This window comes from Emys orbicularis, chromosome 12 (assembly GCF_028017835.1).
Source record: "Emys orbicularis isolate rEmyOrb1 chromosome 12, rEmyOrb1.hap1, whole genome shotgun sequence".
Lineage (NCBI taxonomy): Eukaryota > Metazoa > Chordata > Testudines > Emydidae > Emys > Emys orbicularis.
Window position 1 is genome coordinate 19,874,211 of NC_088694.1, and position 11,272 is coordinate 19,885,482.

General features: G+C 46.1%; 1 protein-coding gene across 1 annotated transcript; it reads left to right on the top strand.

Annotated features, from left to right (window-relative positions):
* Positions 1-597: 597 nt before the first annotated feature.
* Positions 598-10,836, top strand: CCN5 (cellular communication network factor 5). Its single transcript, XM_065414960.1, has 5 exons — positions 598-657; positions 3,596-3,812; positions 6,550-6,801; positions 7,215-7,417; positions 10,813-10,836. Exons 1-5 carry the CDS (start codon positions 598-600, stop codon positions 10,834-10,836), a joined length of 756 nt encoding a protein of 251 aa, XP_065271032.1.
* Positions 10,837-11,272: the final 436 nt, after the last annotated feature.

Here is an 11,272-nt window from a genome sequence, read left to right on the forward strand (position 1 = left end):
TTTCCACTGGCAGGAAATGAGAGAATGGGGCAGATATTCCAGAAAAAGGTTTATAAAAAGTGGAATCACTTTTAATGTGCAAATCCAGGGATAAACAAGTCCTGCAGGCTAGAAATTCAAAATCTGCAGGGAAATAGTTCAGTAAACAAATAGGTTCTATTCATGTTGAGTTTGAAACAGCAGGAAATGGTAAAGCTTTCATACCAACCTCAGCTATGGCCAGTTTGCCATTCCCTACTGCAATCTCTCTGTGATGTGCACACTTTCCTGCATTCTAGTACAGCCTATTCTCCCCTCTTCTGCTGCTTCTCCAAGCCCATGGGAGAATCTCCCTTCTCTTTGCTTTCTCAATGGGCTGCACATTCTCACCTTGAGGTGAGTGGAAATGTCAGCTGGAATGTGGGTTTGAAAAAAAAAAAATCTTGATGCTTGTCCAAACCTACTCATGTTTATATTGGAGCCTGTGAGTGACATCAGAGCAGGGAAGAGTATAAACACCAGCAGGACCTTACTCCGAGACTTTTAAAACTGCAAACACATTGCTGCCTCCAAAGTGCCTGGGGACTGATGTGCTGAAGTGCCAGAGAGTAAGGCAGCATGAGAAGCCAACTGGAAAAGCAGCTGCTCTTCTTCTCTCTTCTCTGCATCCTTTCCAAGGTAAGGAAGCTGGGGGCTTTATTCTAGTCAAGGAAGCTTTTGGTTCTTACTTACAAAGCAACCTGTAACCAATAGAATCCAGCTTTGTAACTGCAACAATTCAAAGATCTTACCATGTTTATTAGTATGCACGCTGCAGAATGTATCATATTCATGCAACCCCTTGAAGGTAGAGGCAGGGAGTTCATGACTCTCAGGAAATGTTGAATTAAGTAGCAATGATTTAAAATGAATGAGCCAAACGTATCTCTAGTGCAATTCCACTAAAGACAAAGGAATGACAACAAAGGTAAGTTTGGACCTATATGCATGACCCATCTTCATTATTAATTGTGTCCAAGGCTCTGGCATGCATACCTGCTACCTGCAGACAATTGTAGTAATGGTTTATAGACCTACTTCTCCAGATTCATTGCCCTGCATTGAAGCCTCTAGGGACACAGAGCCAAGCAACCGGCACTGCTTTTTCAGGATTACTCAGTGATTATCCAGTTTTCACTCCCAAGATGCAGTGAAGCGCATGTACAGCTGATGCCTCCTACAGGATTTTGGTTGCTCTAAAACATTTTTTCCTGGATCTGAAGTGCTGTGTGAAACAATTCCCTTTGCAAAGAGCAGGAAAATTTAAAACTTTTGAATTTTTCAGTTGCAAATTTCTTGAAATGCTGCTTGAATTCCTCAAGTTGGACACATCACAAGCAATGAGATCATTGCAATGTGATGCCTGTTTGAATTTTAACCTGCATACTTGTGGCCTATAATCATTAGGACAAATTGTCATCTAAGGACAAGCTAACTACAAAGGAACAGAGGAAAACAGGATTAATGGAACCGGATTGGATCAATCGTCTGGATAATTTTTCCCCAGTAGTGGCCTATAGTAGATATTTCATAGGCAGATGAAAACCCATTATAAAGATACATCTGGCCAAAGCTGTACATGAAGAAAAATTTCTTCCTGACCCTTGTAGCTCTCAACTTATTTCCTGAAGAATGATGATTGATAGCCCTTGTTATTTCATCCTAGCCAGTGTAACTGTAGGTATTGTACCTATGCTTATTCCTGTAAATCTCACTACACTTTTTGTCTCAGTAATAACATAATTCAATAATAAAAGTGTATTAAAGAGGGGATTGTGCTAGCTATCTGGGATACATTTGACTCTCGTGCCTGCCACTGAAGTTACTACAGGGACATAAAGGATCATCGTGTGAGTTGCACTGATGCCGATGAGGAAAATAAACAGCAGCACCAAGATCCATTCTGTCCAGGTATAGGCTGCAGAATGGGAGAGTGTTGCTATGAGACATGCTGCTAATGAAAGAGGGAAAGGAAGATGGTGATTAATATGAACATTCCTGTGGAATCCACGGATTGCTCCCCTCATTGTCAGTCTCAGCAGAGAAGCCAAGGTCTGAATCAGCATGGAGACTGAACTCTGCTCTGGCTTCATTTAGTAGGCAGGAATGCATGGCACATTGGTAGGGGCAGTGTGCGTTCATAGGAAATTTACTCTGCTGCTGTTCATGTTGTACACAAGGGGGCTATCAATCCAGCATCTTTCACCAGCAATGAATTCACTTGAAAAATACAAATGGAAAGCTACTGATATTTTTTCTGTGATAACATATCAATACTCACAGCCAGATTTGCAAACAGGGCCCTTCCTGTGTCTGCAAAATATATTTGCACACAGGTAATTGTGCATGCAGAATGGATAATCAATATTTATATCTATCTACCTACCTAAACTCCTGCAGGTCACTGCACTGCAAATCAGCTGACTGTCCATGCAAACAGGCATTTGTGCACAAACTTTCCTAAGCAATTATCCATTCTATCTGAGCAGCTATATTTTCCAAGCGCAACTAAGCTCCCATTGTTTGAAAATTTCAGCCAAGTGTGCCACTTGCACATCTGGCCAAATTGGTGCAGAGGCCGCAGCAGCTGGGGCTCAGAGCATCACTAAGGACACATTATGGGCCAAAGCGAGAAGTAGTGACACTCGCTTGGTTTCACTCATTTGATTAAGCAAGCCTAATTTTGGGTACCCATAGAATATGGTAAGAAGTCCCACTGCTCTGATACGATGTAATGCCTGTAGGGAAGCTGTTGCAATGTACTACTGTATGTCAATAACTCACATTTTAACTGCTCCACAAAATTACAGACTGGCACAGCCTATTAACAATGTAACACACTTAGGAGCTGTGGTCTAACACCTGCATCATTTTTTGCACCACCACACTGTGTCGGTGTATATAATTGTTGTTAAGACAAGTCCTGAGACTGTGACTCAGTTTCTGTTCATCCTTACCGCCTGTTCTCTGGCTAAACTCCCGTTAAAGTACCAAAATGGTAACAATACTTAATGCTTACCTAGTACTTTACATTTTCAAAGTACCGTGTAAAAAATAATTAACTCAAACCCCAGTTCCAGGGCAGGTCAGTATTATCAACCTCATTTTACCAATGGGGAAACTGAGGCACAAAGCCGTTATGTGACTTTCCCAAGGCCTCACTGTCATTAAGGTTAGGGGGAAAGAGAGGGAGACTCAGGTATTGGAGGAAATAAGAGACAATGCAGTAAGACCAATTCTCATTGGTTTGTTAAATCAAAACTGGACCATTCTGAGTAACTTCTAATCTAGGGCTTAATCCTGTGTGGTGCTGAACATCCTTGATTCTCATTGGTTTCTGGGGGGGCTGAAGATGCTCAGAATCTTGTGGTATCATAGGAACAGTTGTTTTCAGATCTATCTTGAAGCCTCTCTGTGGAATGCAGAGTCTCCTGAGTCATGCTGGGAACAAAACCCTGACCCCCATGAAACTAACCCCCCAGCAAGCCTGAGGTGAACTCAGTGGGGTTCACTGTAAGGTTGCAGCAGCAAGCTGAGGAAAAACCCTTTGTGAGCACTTATGGTTTTGCCTCTGCAGGTCTATACTCAGCTCTGCCGGACACCATGCTACTGCCCCTGGATCCCACCCCGCTGCCCTCCCGGCGTCCCTCTGGTTCTGGACGGCTGCGGCTGCTGCAGGATATGCGCGCGACGCCTGGGAGAGCCCTGCAATCACCTCAATGTGTGTGATCGGAGCCAGGGCCTCATCTGTGATTACAGTGATGACCACCTGGGGAGAGGAGGAACCTGCAACTGTGAGCACATTCCTCTCACTCTTTTCATTAAGGCCTGGCTGACACCGGGGAAATGGCTCCCCCAAATCCCAGCCTGTTCAGCTAACCCCATCCTAAAACTGTTGGGACCTGCAGCCAGCCCAGGCAGCCTGACCCGCTCTCAGAGGAGTGGTTAATAAAAAGTGGTTCTGGATGCCTGGTGTCTGCTCTGTGCTGTGGCTCAAACCAGTTTGTAAGATGGTTTTGCTGACCAGGTTTCAAAGCCGGTTAGAATTTTGAGGGAAATGTCGCCAGTATCGACCAACCCACAGAGCTAGCAAAGAAAACAACTGTCCCAGGGTAGAGCGGGCTGAAATGTATCTGGAACATGCTTATATGGAGCCCCAGATCCGACATTTAATCCCCCAACCAGGCCTGTTAAACAAAGGCTCTGACCTCAGCGCAGGGAACAGACACAGAACATGGACTGAGTTTTATGCCATGTCATCAACTTCTGTTCTCTCTGGAGTTCTCACATTAGCTGGCAGGAGCGTAAACAAACTCAACAAACACTCCTTGAGTTCCTGTCCTCCTGAGAGAGCTCAGGTCAGCTGACAGGGATGTGAGCTGAACAAACATCAAACCTTCCCCGACTTACAAGAGCTAATGGGCAACAGATTCACTTCCTTCAGCGGGTTCCCAAGAAATGGTAGTTGCTGCTAGTTTGGAGGACTTACCTGTCTTTTTTAGGTATTTCTGGGATGCTCAATACCATAGTACCTAAGCTCCCGTACCACTGGGCTCTGTGCTGTGCTAGCGGGCAGTGGGGCTGTCGCAGTCCTAAAACTTTGCAGACATGAAGGACATTTGCAAAGTAAAGAGTCAGTGGTTCTCTTGCAGGCTGATGAACCTCTTCTCTGAGCAATTCATAAGGAAGTAGGCAAGAAGGTTAGGAAGGAGGATGGGACCCCTATGGAGGAGAAGCAATAGACTCTATTGAGAAGCTCTTCTCTCTCCCTCTTTCTGTCTGTCGCTCTCTCTCACACACACACAGACCACTCTTCAGTCACTCTCTCAGTGGCCTTCAGTCCAGTTCAATCTTAGTTTATCCCTTCAGGACTCTCTCAGGCAAGAACACAGCTTCCTACGATCCCACACAGGGTACATCTCTGCCAGGGTACATTTTTCCTGCCGATGACACACCAGACAGCAGGCAATGAGAATAGGGTCCCGTCCTATATCTGCTCCCCTTCTGTCTTCTCAAATGAGACCTTCAAAGCACATGGGCTATGGGACCACGTGGCTGCTGCTCCTCAAAAGTACTTTCCATCCAGGGGAAGCTGGCACAGCCAGCACCACTTTCAAGGCCTAGTTTACACTACAGTACAAATTTAGGTTGATGTAAGGCAGCTTACATTGACCTAACTCTGTAAGTGTCTACCCTAAAATGTCTCTCCCATTGATGTAACTCGCCCACGACACCAACTTACTAAGTCCTCCCCTGCGAGAGGCGTAGCACTTCGGTCAATGTAGTTAGGTTGAAACGGTGTCAGTGTAACACTGTGTTGCTTACATCAACTGTCGGGGCCTTTAGAAGCCGTCCCACAATGCCCCACACTGACAGTTAAAGGGGTACAAGCGCTCCTGGTGAGGACGCATACCGCCAACACAAGGCGTGAAGTGCGGACATGCAAAAGCGGTTCAATTACTGCAGTGGCTGTACATCGATGTAACTTAGGTCGACTTAATTTTGTACTGTAGACTTGCCCCAAGAGGAAGTCTTTGGGGTTCTGACTCCACCCAGGACAGGGAGGCAGCAGCCTGAGAGCTTTACATTCAGTGTGTCAATCATATTGCGAGCGATTCCCACTCAAGAGAAACGCAGCAAGACTCCTGTTGTCTTGCTCCAGTGAGGAATCCCCTACAAGAGCTGCTGCCTGTGGCCCATGAGGGTCCAGGTTCCAGGCTCAGCAGAGGAAATGAGCTGGATGCACACAGAATGAGCTCAGCCTCTGATGAGGGATCCTGGTGAGCTGCCCCAGTGGCTGGCTGCTACCACCTGGCAGCTGAGACTACAGAGAAGGCTGGACTTTGAATGTCCCTGTGGAATGTGCTGATGGTTATTATTTATTTATTAGCTAGTGCTGGTCCAATGATTCATCGTGAATAAATTCTCCGACACATTTTGGCATTTGTCTCAGAATTAAGCACACGTCATTGTTTTCATTCTCTCACCAGCTCTGCAGAGGGACAAATGATATCCTTTAAATAATTAATCCAGGAATTCCTCGCACGAAAAGGTTTATTTGAAAATAAATTATGTCACTATTAGACCAGCTCTATTCTTATTTAACATTTGTATCCGGTGCATAGGCATGCACGGTGGACCAGAGAGAGAATTCAGCTACTTCTCTTTGTCCAGGCACTTACATTGTGATCACCACCCCCTGAGCCAGGAGAAAAACTCAAAACCTGGTATGAGTTGCTCACCAGATAGACACTGTAGCTTATCATAGCCCCAGCAAAGCCAACCACCTGGCTAATCTGGTCGCTTACCTCCTTCACTTGGGCACTCTGGGCCAGATGCAAAGCCCTTTGGAGTTAATGGAAAGACGCTCTGGTTTCAGTGGGCTTTGGACCAGGCCCTAAGTTGAGCCCACAAATGACCGATTCACCTTTGTAATGATTGTATGTTTGCCCTCAGTGGCACCTGAGTCCTTCTCTCTGCGTTTGATTGGTCGCTTTGTTACTGTTGGGTTACTCTGGATGTTGATTGCAGTTGAGGAGGAAGACGACAGCTGCGAGGTGAATGGAAAGGTCTATCGAGACGGTGAGGTGTTCCAGCCCAGCTGTAAGATCCAGTGCCGCTGCTCAGATGGAGGCTTCACCTGTGTACCCCTCTGCAGCGAGGATGTCCGCCTGCCCACTCCGGACTGTCCCCATCCGAGGCGTGTGGAGGTCCCAGGGAAGTGCTGTCAGGAATGGATCTGTGAGAGGCGAGACAGTCACTTCCTTCAGGATGCCAAGCCAGGTAAAGTCCTGAGTGCCCTGGTACAATTATATAATATAATCTAGGTAAAGTAGCAGCCCTGGAAGGTACATTCACCACTGAAAGGGTTAAACCAAATGGAACCTGTTCTTGCAATTGGGTTCCTTACATTGTGTAACCTGCAACAGTGAACAACTAAGCAACAGTACCTAAAAATGCCTTATCTTTGTTCTGGAAGGAGCCCTCTAAGGGTGAGATGACAGATCAGTCTACCTGGCCCATTCACTCATCAACTTCTGGACATCAAAAGGAGAAACCCCACCCCCAACTCATTTCACAGACTGCAGGCGCTCCTTGGTCACTACCAGCCTGGGCTGGATTCGTACCACTGGCCAAGAGCAAAGTACATTTGTGTGTGGCTTAAAAGTCTCTTTCCATGCCTCTTCCTTGTGCAGTGCTTAGGCCACCTGGGACGGCATCAGCAAGTTTTTCCTACCTCTGTGAAGAATGGAGCACAGAGTGGAGTGCCTGCTCTGCAACCTGTGGCATGGGGATTTCGACACGGGTGTCAAACCAGAATCGGTACTGCAGGCTCGAAACTCACCAACGTTTGTGCATGCTCAGACCCTGCCAGGCTCTCCCAGGAACATCTAATACAGTAAGTGTTAGACTTCAGCCAGTAAAACACTGCTAGCAGGTCTGTAGTTGGCAACAGATTTTATAGAAAAAGGAAATCCTAACCACCACACTGACGTAAGGATCACAGTAACTCTCTTAGCCGCCTGTGTACACACATACCACTCACCAGCTAGCTGTGTGCCAGGGTGAGCTTCTCAGAAAGGCTTTCTCCTTTTTGCAGGCACAAACTGCAGCTAGAAAATCCAAACCTGAAACTAAATTGAGTGGTGCAAACCTGAGTTTTTGCCCCACTAACTATGTGACTCCAAGAGCAGTGATGGGTCCAACATGACCCAGCGACTGCTAATGGAATTGGCAAAGCCTGGACATACCCTGTGACTGAAGGTGCATTCACAACTCCCCTGGTCCCCTGATGTTTTCCCCTTACTATCAGTGTCATCTACATCAAATCGGGACTGAGCCAAAGCCAGTTTGATCCCAGGAATAATAGAGGTTTTTATTAAACTATGAACCCCTTAAAGAATGTCTGTGACGTTCACTTGGCAGTTTGAAGTGGCAAACTAATGTGCCATTGTGGGCCTTCCCTTCTTTATCGGGCACCTTTTAACACCTCCTGTGTGTAGCATTAGCTGTCACCATCCTACAGGGTAAGTTACCTTCACACTAAGGACTGGCCTACCCAATGATTTTTGTACTGGTCTAACTAAGTCAGTTGGGGGAGTGATTTTTTTTTTATTACCAATATACAGTAAACTGCTGTTTATCTGATATCCTATTATCCAAACCTCTGCATTATCTGAATTCCTTCCTTGTCCCCTAGCATGACATACATCAGTGGCTCTCAACCTTTCCAGAGTACTGTACACCTTTCAGGAGTCTGATTTGTCTCACATATCCCCAAGTTTCACCTCATTTAAAAACTACTTGCTTACAAAATCAGACATAAAAATACAAATGTCTCACAGCACACTATTGCTGAAAAATTGCTCACTTTCTCATTTTTACCATATAATTATAAAATAAATCAAGTGGAATATAAATATTGTACTTACATTTCAGTGTATGGTATATAGAGCAGTATAAACAAGTCATTGTCTGTATGAAATTTTAGTTTGTTCGCACTTTGCTAGAGCTTTTTATGTATGTTGTAAAACTAGGCAAATATCTAGATGAATTGATGTGCCCCCTGGAAGACCTCTGCAGACCCCCAGTGGTACACGTACCCCAGATTGAGAACCACTGACGTACATGCCCTCTGCATGGTGGGGAACAAGGAAGGGACTTGGATAATGTGGAGGTTTGGATAATACACCAGAGACCTCCTGGCCAGGACTGTGATGAGGAAGAGGAGAACAAGCCCCTGGCCCCGCAGGAGGCCGTCCTGCTGTTGAATGGCCCCACTCATTCCCTCCTGTGCCAGCGGGACTGCAGAGGGCGCCCTGTGCTGCTGCGGGGCTGGTGATGCCTGATACCTGCAGGCGCAAGGGAGGCTGCAGTCCTGGTGGGGCAGGGCACAGTCCTGGCTGGGTGTCTCTGCTCTGCCTCACCAGGACCACAGCCTCCCTCTCCCCCCAAGGATCACAGGGAGCTCTCTGCAGTCCCACAGCCCTGGGAGTGAGCAGGACAGAGCAGAAACCCCCCGTCCCCCCAGGACAGGACAATGAGGAAGAGGAGGAGGACAAGCCACCAGCTGCTGGGGAGGCCTTCTTGCTGCTGAATGGCTCCTGCTCTGTCAACTCGCCGAACTCCCGATTATCTGAATAAAATCCATGTCCTCCATGCTACTCGTATAATCAGGCGTATAGTATAGTTCTACTGGTGCAACCCCTAGTGTGGGCACACTTATACCAATATAAAAATGCCTTACAGCAGCAGAACATATTCCCCTTCCTGAATGGGCATGGCTATCCCAGTATATAGCACCTTTAGACTGATATCGGTGCATCCACACTGGGGGAGCAGTATAGCTAAAGCAGTACAACTTTTGTGTTTAGAAAAGCCCTTACATAGACTTAATGGTGTATAACCCTCCCCCACCTGCCCCCTGTTGACTTCTCTTTACATTTTGTGGGCCAGATTTCCAAAAGGGCTCTCTCCCTTTATGGAAGGAATTTGCACCCCCACTTCTATGTCTGCAATTGCATTGCAAACACAAATCAAGTAGTTAGAGGGGCAAATGCTCAGACTGGTGCCTGCAATTCATTTTGCAGGTGCAAGACTGGTGCCGCATATTTGGCGGGTACAGAAAGAAAAGGCAGGCAGCAGCCTGGAGCAAACGTAGGTCTGTGTGCCTGTGTTAAATGGAGTTAGTTCTGACACACATGTGGCGGGGATGGGGAAGCCTGACTCTAGGCATAGTTACTAACCAGTATCAATGGGCCATCCCAGACATCATCTACCTTTGAAGAAAATAGTATTCCGACTCCTGGGATGATTGCCGGATAAGAGACCCAGGTAATCTGTGATGTCACTGAAGTTGCCTTAAAGCACAGCAGTCATGTCCGGTTAGAACACCGTGAGAGATTCCTCTCTCGCTGCACAGATCATTCTCACTCAGGTTTGAGAGACATGTCTCTGTTAGTGACACTAGAGCAGTGGTTCCCAAACTGGGGTTCGTGAACCCCTGGGGGTTTGCAAAATGTTACAGGGGGTTCTCGGGGAAAAAATTCCCTAATGGCGGACAGAGCTGTCCCTAGGGACACTGGGGCCAGCAGCCCGGAGCCCCTGGACTTCCAAGAGCTAAGTAGATCAAAGCAAGCATATCTATCACACTGAGATTTAAACTTCAAGACTCCTTATAAGAAATGCAAAGGGAGGTGGAAATTTTTTGCTGTTTTTAAAATTAAATAGGCAGCTAGTGTTGATCTTAAAATTATTATGAAGAACAAGTTTAAGATTTGTTGTAATGTGCGTTGTTTGCCTGGACTGTTCAAGACCTGAATGCTTGTGTAGGAGGAACTCTGAGTTGGCTTCTTAAATCCCTTCCTGCTGTTTCACGTCTGATACTCCTTGATGAAACCTACGAGCCTTTTATTATAACAGGCTTATTCAAAGTGATGAAAGTGAGATCTTGGGAGAGTGTTGCCGTTTTCATAATGTAATAAAAATACTGTCATGATAAATAATAATTAATAATACATAGTGTGTAATCAGCATGTCCTAAAAACCAATTTTATATTTCCAAGATCACTGCTTTTCTAATTTATACTCAGGTAAAGGAGAAAATCCCTGGACATATACATTTTTAGGAGGGGGTTTGCGAGACTTGACATTTTAGTGAAAGGGGTTCACGGGTTGTTAAAGTTTGGGAACCACTGCATTAGAGAAACAATTCTAAGATGCTTTAGTCTCTGGGTTGGCTGTACAGTGTCAGTGGGTAAGAGAAAAGTTACACTGTCTGCTCTGTCTTTCCAGAGGGCAAGAAGAGGTCGTTTGTAGCCCCGCCCACACCGTTCAGATTTTGGTGTCAAGACTTCATCCCAGCAGCCAGATTGACCCAAGCCCAGGTCGCTATGGTTGCAGCAGAAACGGGTGTTCTACCCCCAGTGAAGCTAGGGAAGAACTGACTGACTTCAGTTGCAAAGGAGGATGAAGAATCTGGAACAAGATCCCTGCCCCCTTGCTCGTGCCCATTACGGTTTCTCTAGACAATGTGGGGAAATCCTGCCACGTATATTTTAAACCGTGCAGTGGCAACGTAAGCTTATTGCCAGCTTGTGACCGCTGTTGTAGTACGTCCCTTGCAAATGATGCTGTGTGGGTACAGTTACTCATGGGATCACGCATGATCCCCTCTGCGGGAGAGTCATTATTATGCCCCGGCAGGCCACGCTGTTGCTGCTTTTCCAAGTAGGTTTTTATCATTCAGAATTAA